At 39.2% G+C, this 21,769-nt stretch overlaps 1 protein-coding gene across 1 annotated transcript in view; it reads right to left on the reverse strand.

The window, feature by feature from the left end:
- Window positions 1–21,769, reverse strand: part of LOC137296527 (uncharacterized) — a 55,221-nt gene that overhangs the window by 19,597 nt on the left and 13,855 nt on the right. Inside the window, exon 5 of the mRNA XM_067828328.1 lies at window positions 11,650–13,143. Within this exon, the coding sequence (XP_067684429.1) occupies window positions 11,650–13,143 (1,494 nt within the window). The remainder of the gene's footprint in view (window positions 1–11,649; window positions 13,144–21,769) is intronic.

Here is a 21,769-nt window from a genome sequence, read left to right on the forward strand (position 1 = left end):
CACACAATCGACATAGAGCTGACCAGTATACTCACGTTATATCACACAATCGACATACAGCTGACCAGTATACTCACATTATATCACACAAACGACATACAGCTCACCAGAATACTCACATTATATCACACAATCGACATGCAGCTCACTAGTATACTCACGTTGTATCACACAATCGACATAGAGCTCACTAGTATACACACATTATATCACACAGCAGACATACAGCTGACCAGTATACTCACGTTATATCACACAATCGACATACAGCTGACCAGTATACACACATTATATCACACAAACGACATACAGCTCACCAGTATACTCACATTATAACACACAATCGACATAGAGCTGACCAGTATAATCACATTGTATCACACAATCGACATAGAGATAACCAGTATACAAACATTATATCACACAATCGACATAGGGCTCACCAGTATACTCACGCTGTATCACACAATCGACATACAGCTCACCAGTATACTCACATTATATCACACAATCGACATACAGCTCACTAGTATACAAACATTGTATCACACAATCGACATAGAGCTCACTAGTATACACACATTGTATCACACAATCTACATAGAGCTCACTAGTATACTCACGTTGTCTCACAAACAATCGACATAGAGCTGACCAGTATACTCACGTTATATCACACAATCGACATACAGCTCACCAGTATACTCACATTGTATCACACAATCGACATGCAGCTCATTAGTATACACACATTACATCACACAATAGACATAGAGCTCACTAGTATACTTACGTTATATCACACAATCGACAAAGAGCTCACCAGTAAACACATGAAATCACACAATCGACATACAGCTGACCAGTATACTCACGTTATATCATACAATCGACATAGAGCTGACCAGTATACTCACGTTATATCACACAGTCGACATACAGCTCACCTGTATACACACATTATATCACTCAATCGACATAGAGCTCACTAGTATACACACATTATATCACACAATCGACATACAGCTGACCAGTATACTCACGTTATATCACACAAACCGCATACAGCTCACCAGTATACTCACATTATATCACACAAACGACATACAACTCACCAGTATACTCACATTATATCACACAATCGACATAGGGCTGACCAGTATAATCACATTGTATCACACAATCGACATAGAGATAACCAGTATACACACATTATATCACACAATCGACATAGGCCTCACCAGTATACTCACGCTGTATCACACAATCGACATACAGCTCACCAGGATACTCACATTATATCACACAATCGACATACAGCTGACCAGTATACTCACATTATATCTCACAATCGACATAGGGCTGACCAGTATACTCACGTTATATCACACAATCGACATAGAGCTGACCAGTATACTGACGTTATATCACACAATCGACATACAGCTGACCAGTATACTCACATTATATCACACAAACGACATACAGCTCACCAGTATACTCACATTATGTCACACAATCGACATACAGCTCACTACTATACACACATTATATCACACAAACGACATAGAGCTCACTAGTATACTCACATTATATCACACAACAGACATAGAGCTGACCAGTATACTCACGTTATATCACACAATCGACATACAGCTGACCAGTATACACACATTATATCACACAAACGACATACAGCTCACCAGTATACTCACATTATATCACACAATCGACATAGGGCTGACCAGTATAATCACATTGTATCACACAATCGACATAGAGATAACCAGTATACACACATTATATCACACAATCGACATAGGGCTCACCAGTATACTCACGCTGTATCACACAATCGACATACAGCTCACCAGTATACTCACATTATATCACACAATCGACATACAGCTCACTAGTATACACACATTATATCACACAATGGACATAGAGCTCACTAGTATACTCACGTTATCTCACAAACAATCGACATAGAGCTCACTAGTATACTCACGTTATATCGCACAATCGACATAGAGCTGACCAGTATACTCCCGTTATATCACACAATCGACATACAGCTCACCAGTATACTCACATTGTATCACACAATCGACATGCAGCTCACTAGTATACACACATTATATCACACAATCGACATACAGCTGACCAGTATACTCACATTATATCACACAATAGACTTAGAGCTCACTAGTATACTCACGTTATCTGACAAACAATCGACATAGATCTCACTAGTGTACTCACGTTGTATCACACAATCGACATACAGCTGACCAGTATACACACATTATATCACACAATTGACATAGAGCTCACCAGTATACTCACGTTACATCACACAGTCGACATAGACCTCACCAGTATACTCACGTTATATCACACAACCTACACGGAGCTGACCAGTATACTCACTTTGTATCACACAATCGACATAGAACTGACAAGTATACACACATTATATCACAAAAAATCGACATACAGCTCACTAGTATACAAACATTATATCACACAATCGACATAGAGCTCACTAGTATACTCACGTTATCTCACAAACAATCGACATACAGCTCACCAGTATATGCACATGAAATCACACAATCGACATAGAGCTGACCAGTATACTCACGTTATATCACACAATCGACATACAGCTGACCAGTATGCTCACGTTATATTACACAATTGACATACAACCCACTAGCATACTCACGTTTTCTCACACAATCGACATAGAACTGACCAGTATACTCACATTACATCATGCAATCGACATAGAGGTCACCAGTATACACACATTATATCACACAATCGACATAGAGCTCACCCGTATACACACATTATATCACACAATCGACATACAGCTCACCAGTATACACACTTTATATCACACAATCGACATACAGCTCACTAATATACTCACGTTATCTCACAAACAATCGACAGAGAGATGACCAGTATACTCACGTTATATCACACAATCGACATACAGCTGACCAGCATACTCACGTTGTCTCACAAACAATCGACATACAGCTCACTAGTATACCCACGTTATATCACACAATCCACATACAGCTGACCAATATACTCACGTTATATCACACAATCGACATAGAGCTGACCAGTATAGACAAATTATATCACACAATCGACATAAAGCTCACTAGTATACACACATTATGTCACACAGTCGACATAGAGCTCACTAGTATACTCACGTTTTCTCACAAACAATCGACATAGAGCTCACTAGTATACTCACGTTATATCGCACAATCGACATAGAGCTGACCAGTATACTCCCGTTATATCACACAATCGACATACAGCTCACCAGTATACTGACATTGTATCACACAATCGACATGCAGCTCACTAGTATACACACATTGTAGCACACAATCGACATAGAGCTCACTAGTATACTCACGTTATATCACAAGCAATCCACAAAGAGCTGACCAGTATACACACATTATATCACACAATCGACATAGAGCTGACCAATATACTCACGTTATCTCACACAATCGACATACAGCTGACCAGTATGCTCACATTATATCACACAACCTACAAAGAGCTGACCAGTATACTCACATTGTATGAAGTTGCACAGAGCTGGCCAGTATACTCACGTTATATCACACAACCTACACGGAGCTGACCAGTATACTCACATTGTATCACACAACCTACAAAGAGCTGACCAGTATACTCACATTGTATGAAGTTGCACAGAGCTGGCCAGTATACTCACGTTATATCACACAACCTACACGGAGCTGACCAGTATACTCACTTTGTATCACACAACCTACAAAGAGCTGACCAGTATACTCACATTGTATGAAGTTGCACAGAGCTGGCCAGTATACTCACGTTATATCACACAACCTACACGGAGCTGACCAGTATACTCACATTATATCACACAACCTACAAAGAGCTGACCAGTATACTCACATTGTATGAAGTTGCACAGAGCTGGCCAGTATACTCACGTTATATCACACAACCTACACGGAGCTGACCAGTATACTCACATTGTATCACACAACCTACAAAGAGCTGACCAGTATACTCACATTGTATGAAGTTGCACAGAGCTGGCCAGTATACTCACGTTCTATCACACAATCTACAAAGAGCTGGCCAGTATACTCACAATACATCACACAACCTACACGGAGCTGACCAGTATACTCACGTTATATCACACAATCGACATACAGCTGACCAGTATACTCACATTATATCACACAAACGACATACAGCTCCCCAGTATACTCACATTATATCACACAATCGACATACAGCTCACTACTATAGACACATTATATCACACAATAGACATAGAGCTCACTAGTATACACACATTATATCACACAACAGACATAGAGCTGACCAGTATACTCACGTTATATCACACAATCGACATACAGCTGACCAGTATACACACATTATATCACACAATCGACATACAGCTCACCAGTATACTCACATTATATCACACAATCGACATAGGGCTGACCAGTATAATCACATTGTATCACACAATCGACATAGAGATAACCAGTATACACACATTATATCACACAATCGACATAGGGCTCACCAGTATACTCACGCTGTATCACACAATCGACATACAGCTCACTAGTATACACACATTATATCACACAATCGACATAGAGCTCACCAGTATACTCACGTTATCTCACAAACAATCGACATAGAGCTCACTAGTATACTCACGTTATATCGCACAATCGACATAGAGCTGACCAGTATACTCCCGTTATATCACACAATCGACATACAGCTCACCAGTATACTCACATTGTATCACACAATCGACATGCAGCTCACTAGTATACACACATTATATCACACAATAGACATAGAGCTCACTAGTATACTTACGTTATATCACACAATCGACATAGAGCTCACCAGTATACACACATGAAATCACACAATCGACATACAGCTGACCAGTATACTCACGTTATATCATACAATCGACATAGAGCTGACCAGTATACTCACGTTATATCACACAATCGACATACAGCTCACTAGTATACACACATTATGTCACTCAATGGACATAGAGCTCACTAGTATACTCACGTTATATCACACAATCGACATACAGCTGACCAGTATACTCACATTATATCACACAATAGACTTAGAGCTCACTAGTATACTCACGTTATCTGACAAACAATCGACATAGATCTCACTAGTGTACTCACGTTGTATCACACAATCGACATACAGCTGACCAGTATACACACATTATATCACACAATTGACATAGAGCTCACCAGTATACTCACGTTACATCACACAGTCGACATAGACCTCACCAGTATACTCACGTTGTATCACACAACCTACACGGAGCTGACCAGTATACTCACTTTGTATCACACAATCGACATAGAACTGACAAGTATACACACATTATATCACAAAAAATCGACATACAGCTCACTAGTATACACACATTATATCACACAATCGACATAGAGCTCACTAGTATACTCACGTTATCTCACAAACAATCGACATACAGCTCACCAGTATACGCACATGAAATCACACAATCGACATAGAGCTGACCAGTATCCTCACGTTATATCACACAATCGACATACAGCTGACCAGTATGCACACGTTATATTACACAATTGACATACAACTCACTAGTATACTCACGTTATCTCACACAATCGACATAGAACTGACCAGTATACTCACATTATATCATGCAATCCACATAGAGGTCACCAGTATACACACATTATATCACACAATCGACATAGAGCTCACCCGTATACACACATTATATCACACAATCGACATACAGCTCACCAGTATACACACTTTATATCACACAATCGACATACAGCTCACTAATATACTCACGTTGTATCACACAATCGACATACAGCTCACCAGCATATTCCCGTTATCTCACAAACAATCGACATACAGCTCACTAGTATACCCACGTTATATCACACAATCGACATACAGCTCACTAGTATACACACATTATATCACACAGTCGACATAGAGCTCACTAGTTTACTCACGTTTTCTCACAAACAATCGACATAGAGCCCACTAGTATACTCACGTTATATCGCACAATCGACATAGAGCTGACCAGTATACACACATTGTATCACACAATCGACATGCAGCTCACTAGTATACACACATTATATCACACAATCGACATAGAGCTCACCAGTACACACACTTTATATCACACAATCGACATACAGCTCACTAATATACTCACGTTATCTCACAAACAATCGACAGAGAGATGACCAGTATACTCACGTTATATCACACAATCGACAAACAGCTCACCAGCATACTCACGTTATCTCACAAACAATCGACATACAGCTCACTAGTATACCCACGTTATATCACACAATCGACATACAGCTGACCAATATACTCACGTTATATCACACAATCGACATACAGCTGACCAGTATAGACAAATTATATCACACAATCGACATACAGCTCACTAGTATACACACATTATATCACACAGTCGACATAGAGCTCACTAGTATACTCACGTTTTCTCACAAACAATCGACATAGAGCTCACTAGTATACTCACGTTATATCGCACAATCGACATAGAGCTGACCAGTATACTCCCGTTATATCACACAATCGACATACAGCTCACCAGTATACTCACATTGTATCACACAATCGACATGCAGCTCACTAGTATACACACATTATATCACACAATCGACATAGAGCTCACTAGTATACTCACGCTATCTCACAAACAATCGACAAAGAGCTGACCAGTATACTCACATTATATCACACAATCGACGTAGAACTCACCAGTATACACACATTATATCACACAATCGACAAAGAGCTGACCAGTATACACACATTATATCACACAATCGACATAGAGCTCACTAGTATACTCACGTTATCTCACAAGCAATCCACAAAGAGCTGACCAGTATACACACATTATATCACACAATCGACATAGAGCTGACCAATATACTCACGTTATCTCACACAATCGACATACAGCTGACCAGTATGCTCACATTATATCACACAACCTACAAAGAGCTGACCAGTATACTCACATTGTATGAAGTTGCACAGAGCTGGTCAGTATACTCACGTTATATCACACAACCTACACGGAGCTGACCAGTATACTCACATTGTATCACACAACCTACAAAGAGCTGACCAGTATACTCACATTGTATGAAGTTGCACAGAGCTGGCCAGTATACTCACGTTATATCACACAACCTACACGGAGCTGACCAGTATACTCACTTTGTATCACACAACCTACAAAGAGCTGACCAGTATACTCACATTGTATGAAGTTGCACAGAGCTGGCCAGTATACTCACGTTATATCACACAACCTACACGGAGCTGACCAGTATACTCACATTGTATCACACAACCTACAAAGAGCTGACCAGTATACTCACATTGTATGAAGTTGCACAGAGCTGGCCAGTATACTCACGTTATATCACACAACCTACACGGAGCTGACCAGTATACTCACTTTGTATCACACAACCTACAAAGAGCTGACCAGTATACTCACATTGTATGAAGTTGCACAGAGCTGGCCAGTATACTCACGTTATATCACACAACCTACACGGAGCTGACCAGTATACTCACATTATATCACACAACCTACAAAGAGCTGACCAGTATACTCACATTGTATGAAGTTGCACAGAGCTGGCCAGTATACTCACGTTATATCACACAACCTACACGGAGCTGACCAGTATACTCACATTGTATCACACAACCTACAAAGAGCTGACCAGTATACTCACATTGTATGAAGTTGCACAGAGCTGGCCAGTATACTCACAATATATCACACAACCTACACAGAGCTGGCCAGTATACTCACAATACATCACACAACCTACACGGAGCTGGCCAGTATACTCACGTTATATCACAAGCAATCGACAAAGAGCTGACCAGTATACACACATTATATCACACAATCGACATAGAGCTGACCAATATACTCACGTTATCTCACACAATCGACATACAGCTGACCAGTATGCTCACATTATATCACACAACCTACAAAGAGCTGACCAGTATACTCACATTGTATGAAGTTGCACAGAGCTGGCCAGTATACTCACGTTATATCACACAACCTACACGGAGCTGACCAGTATACTCACATTGTATCACACAACCTACAAAGAGCTGACCAGTATACTCACATTGTATGAAGTTGCACAGAGCTGGCCAGTATACTCACGTTATATCACACAACCTACACGGAGCTGACCAGTATACTCACATTATATCACACAACCTACAAAGAGCTGACCAGTATACTCACATTGTATGAAGTTGCACAGAGCTGACCAGTATACTCACGTTATATCACACAACCTACACGGAGCTGACCAGTATACTCACTTTGTATCACACAACCTACAAAGAGCTGACCAGTATACTCACATTGTATGAAGTTGCACAGAGCTGGCCAGTATACTCACGTTATATCACACAACCTACACGGAGCTGACCAGTATACTCACATTATATCACACAACCTACAAAGAGCTGACCAGTATACTCACATTGTATGAAGTTGCACAGAGCTGGCCAGTATACTCACAATATATCACACAACCTACACGGAGCTGACCAGTATACTCACATTGTATCACACAACCTACAAAGAGCTGACCAGTATACTCACATTGTATGAAGTTGCACAGAGCTGGCCAGTATACTCACGTTATATCGCACAATCGACATAGAGCTGACCAGTATACTCCCGTTATATCACACAATCGACATACAGCTCACCAGTATACTCACATTGTATCACACAATCGACATGCAGCTCACTAGTATACACACATTATATCACACAATCGACATAGAGCTCACTAGTATACTCACGTTATCTCACAAACAATCGACAAAGAGCTGACCAGTATACTCACATTATATCACACAATCGACGTAGAACTCACCAGTATACACACATTATATCACACAATCGACAAAGAGCTGACCAGTATACTCACATTATATCACACAATCGACATAGAGCTCACTAGTATACTCACGTTATATCACAAGCAATCCACAAAGAGCTGACCAGTATACACACATTATATCACACAATCGACATAGAGCTGACCAATATACTCACGTTATCTCACACAATCGACATACAGCTGACCAGTATGCTCACATTATATCACACAACCTACAAAGAGCTGACCAGTATACTCACATTGTATCACACAACCTACAAAGAGCTGACCAGTATACTCACATTGTATGAAGTTGCACAGAGCTGGCCAGTATACTCACGTTATATCACACAACCTACACGGAGCTGGCCAGTATACTCACTTTGTATCACACAACCTACAAAGAGCTGACCAGTATACTCACATTGTATGAAGTTGCACAGAGCTGGCCAGTATACTCACGTTATATCACACAACCTACACGGAGCTGACCAGTATACTCACATTATATCACACAACCTACAAAGAGCTGACCAGTATACTCACATTGTATGAAGTTGCACAGAGCTGGCCAGTATACTCACGTTATATCACACAACCTACACGGAGCTGACCAGTATACTCACATTGTATCACACAACCTACAAAGAGCTGACCAGTATACTCACATTGTATGAAGTTGCACAGAGCTGGCCAGTATACTCACAATATATCACACAACCTACACAGAGCTGGCCAGTATACTCACAATACATCACACAACCTACACGGAGCTGGCCAGTATACTCACGTTATATCACAAGCAATCGACAAAGAGCTGACCAGTATACACACATTATATCACACAATCGACATAGAGCTGACCAATATACTCACGTTATCTCACACAATCGACATACAGCTGACCAGTATGCTCACATTATATCACACAACCTACAAAGAGCTGACCAGTATACTCACATTGTATGAAGTTGCACAGAGCTGGCCAGTATACTCACGTTATATCACACAACCTACACGGAGCTGACCAGTATACTCACATTGTATCACACAACCTACAAAGAGCTGACCAGTATACTCACATTGTATGAAGTTGCACAGAGCTGGCCAGTATGCTCACAATATATCACACAACCTACAAAGAGCTGACCAGTATACTCACATTGTATGAAGTTGCACAGAGCTGGCCAGTATACTCACGTTATATCACACAACCTACACGGAGCTGACCAGTATACTCACATTGTATCACACAACCTACAAAGAGCTGACCAGTATACTCACATTGTATGAAGTTGCACAGAGCTGGCCAGTATGCTCACAATATATCACACAACCTACACAGAGCTGGCCAGTATACTCACAATACATCACACAACCTACACGGAGCTGGCCAGTATACTCACGTTATATCACACAACCTACACGGAGTATACATTCATTATGACCAGTGAAATTATAGAAAACAACCCACATAGACATACAAGATACATTGCCTCATTAGGTTTCAGATGTTTAGGGTTAGGGTTAGGGTAACCCTAACCCTGAAATTATAGAAAACAACTCACATAGACATACAAGATACATTGCCTCATTAGGTTTCAGATGATCGTCATAACAATATGACAGTAGTGGTATAGGGCCAGATATAAATCTCACTCTAACTGCCAGACAGGAATCCGCCGTTTTAAATATCCTTCCTCCATCCAGCTTTATGCAGTTTCTACGTATAGCTTTTAATTTTTCTAGCAAAAGCTCAACTATTGAAATGTTTCATTTCCCCTTGTAAATTAAACGAAAGTAGAACCGTGCCATACAAATGAGGGACTGGTCTAGTTACAGTCTTGACTACAAAATTCTGACTACCACTCAATAATACATAAGAATATGATATAATTCGAGCATTATTTTACACTGCAGAATTATGATATATCAAACAGTTAGGGCTGGGACGGGTCCACAATTTTCTACCGGGGTATCCCACCCTTACTTATAATGAAATGATCACGCATTACGTACATTCCTGACATCAAATTGGAAGAAATGCCAATATATGTATATTCTTCAGCTGGGAGGCTAAAATGTCGAGATTTTTAATATCTTTTCCATGTAATATATTCAAAAGAAGTGACTGTAAATTTTGTCGAAATCCTCAAACACAATACAACATTTGAACCATGATAGAATCATATTATCCACTTTAATCTCTTAGTCACGTGATCATAGTGAGTGAGAATGGTTTTACGTCGCTTTCAACAGTCGTCCATCAAAATCTCGTCGAGGGAGACCAGAATTGGACTTTACACATTGTATCCGTGTAGGAAATCGAATCCAGGTTCTCGGCGTAACGAACCAACGCTTCAACCACATGGCTACCCCCACCGCTCCCACATGACTCTAACGGGTCTGGGCATTGAGACGGGAACCGTGTCAAACTCATTACCCACCCGTCCCGGGTATCCAGGTTACGCTCGCAGCTAGAAAACAGCCTAAAACTGCAACATATTAAGGCATTGGGCTTCCTGACTTTATCTACCTCAACATATGTCTGTCCACTGACTTCCGCTTGTACATTGTAGATGGTGAACCCAATCGCTCCATTCCCGTCCTTGTCAAACAACGGCTGCAGTTGTGACTGTGGATTTTTCACTTCTCGGATTGTCTCCCAAACTCTGGATCTGTATAGCGAATCATAGTAGAAACGACATGGAAACACGTCCCCGAAATCCCGACACAGGGTGGCCTTCACCTTGTTCACACCTATCCCCGCCGCATATGTAGCATACTGCACGTGTTTTACGCGCTGGTTGTCGAGATGATTTTTCATATTGTCACTGGTAAGACTATGACTGTCTGAACACTCTCTTTCTTTGATGTTGTTGAAGCCACCACGAATGTTGCAACTGAACTGACTTTGCCAGAATTCCTTGAACCAAGGGTTTCGGCGGTTGTTCCCGGGGGTTTTAGACAGCAAAGATTGAGAGAAACCAGGGAAAGGAGGTTCCAGCATCTGTTGTATCTTCAGCGTGATTGCTCCCCTTGTCGCTCTCTGACCACTTTCCAGGATGTACTGTTTGTTTCCCCAGTCTTCGCTGGCAACGACAACAAACTTTCCGTATTGTTCTTGGTCGTTGACTGCTTTCATGAAGTCCTTGAAACGAGTGTCAATACCAAAGAACACAACAACCTGGGCGTCCTCAATTAAGAGCTCCTCAAGCACGTCTAAAAGTTCACGATCAACCCCGTTACTTGAACTCTCACTGATATTCTTAGGGTGGGAGACGCATATTCCTGCAGCGTGAGCGTGTTGCTGGAACGCCAACATTCCTTTTGTGCCATAGTTATTGCTGACGTACAGCAAACTGACATACTCCCAGCCCATCTCAATAATGATCTGTACCATGGCCTTAGCTTGTTCAACATCACTAGGAACTGTCCGCAGGAAGTTGGGGAAGTTGACCCTGTCGTCCAAATCGGGACTGGAGGCTGCATATGACAAGACTGGGATATTTAGTCCATTGAAGAATCTAGCTAGAGGAATAGTTGAGTCACTGGACAAGGAACCTATGACAGCCACCGTCTGGTTCAGTGGAACGAGATGCCCGAATCTCTGTGACGGTCCACCAATGGAGGAGAAGTACTCAGATATGATGCTGGTCAGCCTAACAGAACTGTAACAGTCATCAAAGGCAACTGCACCAAATTTGAGGCCTGTTGTTTTCCTCATCTCCTCAACAGAATAAAGGAACGCCTCCAGGGCAATTGTATCACTGGAGACACTCCGGAACTTATCACAGTTGAAGGGGTTATCTTGGTCGGAACTATGAATGGAGAATATCCCCACCAAATACACGTCTCCCTTCACAAACACCATAGGCATGGTCCCAAATTCCACACATTCTTTGCAGTATCCTTTGCATATTGATCTCGGCAGAGAGGAGCCGGACATAATTTTATCTCCGTCTTTCATTACAACAGATGTGAGGTTCAATTCCAAACCTCTGGAAGAATAGGTCCCGACGTTTACAAACTGAAATCACAACCATGAAGATATTAGTACATTTATGTCACAACAATAGTGTGTAGTATAGAAATAGGACTGATATTATTATGCCACTGGGAATTTTATGTTAAAACGCCACTATTACACCTTCACCAGAGCACCACTATTAAACCTTTACCACAGCACCACTATTACACCTTTCCCACAGCATCACTATTACACCTTTACCACAGCACCACTATTAAACCTTTACCACAGCACCACTATTACACCTTTCCCACAGCACTACTATTAAACCTTCACCACAGCACCACTACTAAACCTTCACCACAGCACCACTATTACACCTTCACCACAGCACCACTATTACATCTTTACCACAGCACCACTATTAAACCTTCACCACAGCACCACTATTAAACCTTTACCACAGCACCACTATTTAGTCATTGCGACAGCACCAATATTACACTCTCACGTGTATATTGCCAGAAATGCTTTAAGATTAAAATACAGTGCTACAGCGCCGCTATCGACCATACCTTACAGCACGAATATGAAGCTTATCCACATATTTACCAACACAGTGTTATGACACTCTATCAACACCACTGTAATGCCTAAGTTACAACTATGAAGCTTGTATTACAACACCACTATGAAGCCTATGTTACAATACCACTATGAAGCCTTTATTACAACACCACTATGAAGCCTGCATTACACCACCACTATCAAGCCTATATTACAATACAACTATGACGTCTGTATAACTCCACCACTATGAAGCCTATATTACAATACCACTATGAAGCCTATATTACAACACCACTATGAAGCCTATATTACAATACCACTATGAAGCCTGTATTACAGCACCACTATTAAGCCCATATTACAATACCACTATGAAGTCTGTATTACAACACCACTATGAAGCCTATATTACAATACCACTATGAAGCCTGTATTACACCACCACCATGAAGCCTATATTACAATACCACTATGAAGTCTATATAACTCCACCACTATGAAGACTATATTACAATACCTCAATGAAGTCTGTATTACAACAACACTATGAAGCCTATATTACAATACCACGATGAAGCCTACACTACAACACCACTATGAAGCCTGTATTACAAAACCACTATGAAGCCTGTATTACAAAACCACTATGAAGCCTACATTACAACACCACTATGAAGCCTATATTACAATACCACTATAAAGCCTATATTACAACACCACTATGAAGCCTATATTACAATACCACTATAAAGCCTATATTACAATACCACTATGAAGCCTATATTACAATACCACTATGAAGCTTGTATTACAACACCACTATGAAACCTATATTACAATACCACTATGAAGTCTGTATTACAATACCACTATTAAGCCTATATTACAATACCACTATGAAGTCTGTATTACACCACCACTATGAAGCCTGTATTACAATGCCACTATGAAGCTTGCATTACAACACCACTCTGAAGCTGATATTACAATACCACTATCAACCCTGTGTTACACCACCACTATGAAGTCTATTTTGCAATACCACTATGAAGCCTGTATTACAACACCACTATGTAACCTATATTACAAAACCATTATGAAGCATGTATTACAATACCACTATGAAGCATATGTTACAATACCACTATGAAGTCTGTATTACTCCACCACTATGAAGCCTATATTACAATACCACTATCAAGCCTGTATTACACCGCCACTATGAAGCCTGCATTACAATACCACTATGAAGCTTGCATTACAACACCACTATGAAGCCTATATTACAATACCACTATCAAGCCTGTGTTACACCACCACTATGAAGCCTGTATTACAAAACCACTATGAAGTCTATATTACAACACCACTATGACGCCTATATTACAATACCACTATGAACTCTGTATTACACCACCACTATGAAGCCTATATTACAATACCACTATCAAGCCTGTATTACACAACCACTATGAAGCCTGTAATACAATGCCACTATGAAGCTTGCAATACAACACCACTATCAAGCCTATACAATACCATTATCAAGCCTGTATTACAAAACCACTATGAAGTCTGTATAACAATACCACTATGAAGCCTATATTACAACACCACTATGAAGTCTGTATTACACCACCACTATGAAGCCTGTATTACAATGCCACTATGAAGCTTGCATTACAACACCACTATGAAGCCAGTGTTACAATACCACTATGAAGCTTGTATTACAACACCACTATGAAGCCTATATTACAATACCACTATGAAGCCTACATTACACCACCACTATGAAGCCTGTATTACAAGACCACTATGAAGCCTATATTACAACACCACTATGACGCCTATATTACAATACCACTATGAAGTCTGTATTACACCACCACTATGAAGCCTATATTACAATACCACTATCAAGCCTGTATTACACAACCACTATGAAGCCTGTAATACAATGCCACTATGAAGCTTGCAATACAACACCACTATCAAGCCTATACAACACCATTATCAAGCCTGTATTACAAAACCACTATGAAGTCTGTATTACAATACCACTATGAAGCCTATATTACAACACCACTATGAAGTCTGTATTACACCACCACTATGAAGCCTGTATTACAATGCCACTATGAAGCTTGCATTACAACACCACTATGAAGCCCATATTACAATACCACTATAAAGCCTATATTACAATACCACTATGAAGCCTATATTACAATACCACTATGAAGTCTGTATTACAACACCACGATGAAGCCTATTTTACAATACCAATATGAAGTCTGTATTACACCACCACTATGAAGCCTATATTACAATACCACTATGAACTCTGTATTACTCCACCACTATGAAGCCTATATTACAATACCACTATCAAGCCTCTATTACACAACCACTATGAAGCCTGTATCACAATGCCACTATGAAGCTTGCAATACAACACCACTATCAAGCCTGTGTTACAATACCACTATCAAGTCTGTATTACAAAACCACTATGAAGTCTGTATTACTCCACCACTATTAAGCCTATATTACAATACCACTATGAAGCCTGTATTACAATGCCACTATGAAGTCTGTATTACAACACCACTATGAAGCCTACATTACAACACCACTATGAAGCCTGTATTACAAAACCACTATGAAGTCTATATTACAACACCACTATGACGCCTATATTAAAATACCACTATCAAGCCTGTATTACAGCACCACTATGAAGCCTATATTACAATACCACTATGAAGTCTGTATTACAATACCACTATGAAGCCTGTATTACAATACCACTATGAAGTCTGCATTACACCACCACTATGAAGCCTATATTACAATACCACTATGAAGCCTGTATTACAATACCACTATGAAGCCTGTATTACAATACCACTATGAAGTCTGTATTACACCACCACTATGACGCCTATATTACAATACCACTATGAAGCCTGTATTACAACACCACTATGTAACCTATATTACAATAAAATTATTAAGCATGTATTACAATATCACTATGAAGCATATGTTACAATACCACTATGATGTCTGTATTACACCACCACTGTGAAGCCCATATTAATATACCACTATGAAGCCTATATTACAATACCACTATCAAGGCTATATTACAATACCACTATGAAGTCTGTATCACAACACCACTATGAAGCCTATATTACAATACCACTATGAAACCTGTATTACAAAACCACTATGAAGTCTATATTACAACACCACTATGACGCCTATATTACAATACCACTATGAAGTCTGTGTTACACCACCACTATGAAGCCTATATTACAATACCACTATGAAGTCTGTATTACAACACCACTATGAAGCCTACATTACAATACCACTATGAAGAATGTATTACAATAACACCATGAAGCCTACATCACAACACCACTATGAATCCTGTATTACACCACCACTATGAAGCCTGTATTACAATGCCACTATGAAGCTTGCATTACAACACCACTTTGAAGCCTACATTACAACACCACTATAAAGCCTATATTACAACACCACTATGAAGCCTATATTACAATACCACTATGAAATCTGTATGACAACACCACTATGAAGCCCATATTACAACACCACTATGAAGCCTGTATTACTCCACCACTATGAAGCCTATATTACAATACCACTATCAAGCCTGTATTACACCACCACTTTGAAGCCTGTATTACAATGCCACTATGAAGTCTGTATTACAACACTACTATGAAGCCTTTATTACAATACCACTATCAAGTCTGTATTACAACACTACTATCAAGCCTGTATTACAATACCACTATGAAGTCTGTATTACAACACTACTATGAAGCCTATATTACATTACCACTATGAAGCCCATATTACAACATCACTATGTAACCTATATTACAAAACCATTATGAAGCATGTATTACAATACCACTATGAAGCATATGTTACAATACCACTATGAAGTCTGTATTACTCCACCACTTTGAAGCCTGTATTACACCACCACTATGAAGCCTGCATTACAATACCACTATGAAGCCTGCATTACAACACCACTATGAAGCCTATAATACAATACCACTATCAAGCCTGTATTACACAACCACTATGAAGCCTGTATCACAATGCCACTATGAAGCATGCAATACAACACCACTATGAAGCCTGTGTTACAATACCACTATCAAGTCTGTATTACAACACCACTATGACGCCTATATTAAAATACCACTATCAAGCCTGTATTACAGTACCACTATGAAGCCTATATTACAATACCACTATGAAGTCTGTATTACAATACCACTATGAAGCCTATATTACAATACCACTATGAAGTCTGCATTACACCACCACTATGAAGCCTATATTACAATACCACTATGAAGCCTGTATTACAATACCACTAAAAAGCCTGTACTACAATACCACTATGAAGTCTGTATTACACCACCACTATGACGCCTATATTACAATACCACTATGAAGCCTGTATTACAACACCACTATGTAACCTATATTACAATAAAATTATTAAGCATGTATTACAATATCACTATGAAGCATATGTTACAATACCACTATGATGTCTGTATTACACCACCACTGTGAAGCCCATATTAATATACCACTATGAAGCCTATATTACAATACCACTATCAAGGCTATATTACAATACCACTATGAAGTCTGTATCACAACACCACTATGAAGCCTATATTACAATACCACTATGAAACCTGTATTACAAAACCACTATGAAGTCTATATTACAACACCACTATGACGCCTATATTACAATACCACTATGAAGTCTGTATTACACCACAACTATGAAGCCTATATTACAATACCACTATGAAGTCTGTATTACAACACCACTATGAAGCCTACATTACAATACCACTATGAAGAATGTATTACAATACCACTATGAAGCCTACATCACAACACCACTATGAATCCTGTATTACACCACCACTATGAAGCCTGTATTACAATGCCACTATGAAGCTTGCATTACAACACCACTTTGAAGCCTATATTACAACATCACTATAAAGCCTATATTACAACACCACTATGAAGCCTATATTACAATACCACTATGAAATCTGTATGACAACACCACTATGAAGCCCATACTACAACACCACTATGAAGCCTGTATTACTCCACCACTATGAAGCCTATATTACAATACCACTATCAAGACTGTATTACACCACCACTATGAAGCCTGTATTACAAAACCACTATGTAGTCTGTATTACTCCACCACTATGAAGCCTTTATTACAATACCACTATCAAGTCTGTATTACAACACTACTACCAAGCCTGTATTACAATACCACTATGAAGTCTGTATTACAACACTACTATGAAGCCTATATTACATTACCACTATGAAGCCTGTATTACAACATCACTATGTAACCTATATTACAATACCATTATGAAGTCTGTATTACACCACCACTATGAAGCCTATATTACAATACCACTATAAAGCCTGTATTACAACACCACTATGAGGCCTATATTACAATACCACTATGAAGCCTGTATTACAACACTACTATGAAGCCTATGTTACAATACCACTATGAAGTCTGTATTGCAATACTACTATGAAGCCTATGTTACAATACCACTATGAAGCCTGTATTACAACACCACTATGCGTCCTATGCTACAATACCATTATGAAGCATGTATTACAATACCACTATGAAGCATATGTTACAATACCACTATGAAGTCTGTATTACACCACCACTGTGAAGCCCATATTAATGAACCACTGTGAAGCCTATATTACAATACCACTATGAAGCCTATATTACAATACCACTATGAAGTCTGTATTACAACACCACTATGAAGCCTGTATTACAACACCACTATGAAGTCTGTATTACAACACCACTATGAAGCCTATATTACAATACCACTATTAAGTCTGTATTACTCCACCACTATGAAGCCTATATTACAATACCACTATGAAGCCTGTATTACACCACCACTATGAAGCCTATATTACAATACCAGTATGAAGTATGTATTTCAACACCACTATGAAGCCTACATTACAATACCACTATGAAGCCTGTATTACAATACCACTATGAAGTCTATATTACAACACCACTATGACGCCTATATTACAATACCACTATGAAGTCTGTATTACACCACAACTATGAAGCCAATATTGCAACACCACTATGACGCCTATATTACAATACCACTATGAAGTCTGTATTACACCACCACTATGAATCCTGTATTACAACACTACTGTGAAGCCTATATTACAATACCACTATCAAGCCTGTATTACACCACCACTATGAAGCCTATATTACAATACCACTATGAAGTCTGTATTACAATACCACTATTAAGCCTGTATTACAATACCACTTTGAAGTCTGTATTACAATACCACTATGAAGCCTATATTACAATACCACTATGAAGTCTGTATTACAACAGCAGTATGAAGGCTGTATTACAACACCACTATGAAGCCTATATTACAATACCACTATGAAGTATGTATTACACCACCACTATGAAGCCTGTATTACAACACCACTATGAAGCCTATATTACAACACCACTATGAAGCCTACATTACAATACCAGTATGAAGTATGTATTTCAACACCACTATGAAGCCTATATTACAATACCACTATGAAGCCTGTATTACAACACTGCTATGAAGCCTATTTTACAATACCACTATGAAGTCTGTATTACAACACTACTATGAAGCCTATATTACGATACCACTATGAAGACTGTATTACAACACCACTATGAAGCCTATCTTACAATACCACTATGAAGTCTGTATTACAACACCACTATGAAGCCTGTATTACAACACCACTATGAAGCCTATATTACAATACCACTATGAAGCCTACATCACAGCACCACTATAATGCCTAGATCACAACACCACTCTGAACTATATCTTACAAAACCTTTATAATGTCTATATTACAACACCGCCATAGTGCCCTTATTTCAAAACACAGTGCCTTTGTCACAATGCACAACCAGAGGCATGTTACAATCGTGTATGATGAAAGACCATATATACAGGGGTTACACTTTTCTCGATGCAGGAACAACACCACTATGACGCCTATATTACAATACCACTATGAAGTCTGTATTACACCACCACTATGAATCCTGTATTACAACACTACTGTGAAGCCTATATTACAATACCACTATCAAGCCTGTATTACACCACCACTATGAAGCCTATATTACAATACCACTATGAAGTCTGTATTACAATACCACTATTAAGCCTGTATTACAATACCACTTTGAAGTCTGTATTACAATACCACTATGAAGCCTATATTACAATACCACTATGAAGTCTGTATTACAACAGCAGTATGAAGGCTGTATTACAACACCACTATGAAGCCTATATTACAATACCACTATGAAGTATGTATTACACCACCACTATGAAGCCTGTATTACAACACCACTATGAAGCCTATATTACAACACCACTATGAAGCCTACATTACAATACCAGTATGAAGTATGTATTTCAACACCACTATGAAGCCTATATTACAATACCACTATGAAGCCTGTATTACAACACTGCTATGAAGCCTATTTTACAATACCACTATGAAGTCTGTATTACAACACTACTATGAAGCCTATATTACGATACCACTATGAAGACTGTATTACAACACCACTATGAAGCCTATCTTACAATACCACTATGAAGTCTGTATTACAACACCACTATGAAGCCTGTATTACAACACCACTATGAAGCCTATATTACAATACCACTATGAAGCCTACATCACAGCACCACTATAATGCCTAGATCACAACACCACTCTGAACTATATCTTACAAAACCTTTATAATGTCTATATTACAACACCGCCATAGTGCCCTTATTTCAAAACACAGTGCCTTTGTCACAATGCACAACCAGAGGCATGTTACAATCGTGTATGATGAAAGACCATATATACAGGGGTTACACTTTTCTCGATGCAGGAACAGTA

Source organism: Haliotis asinina, chromosome 9 (genome assembly GCF_037392515.1).
Source record: "Haliotis asinina isolate JCU_RB_2024 chromosome 9, JCU_Hal_asi_v2, whole genome shotgun sequence".
NCBI classification, from domain to species: domain Eukaryota; kingdom Metazoa; phylum Mollusca; class Gastropoda; order Lepetellida; family Haliotidae; genus Haliotis; species Haliotis asinina.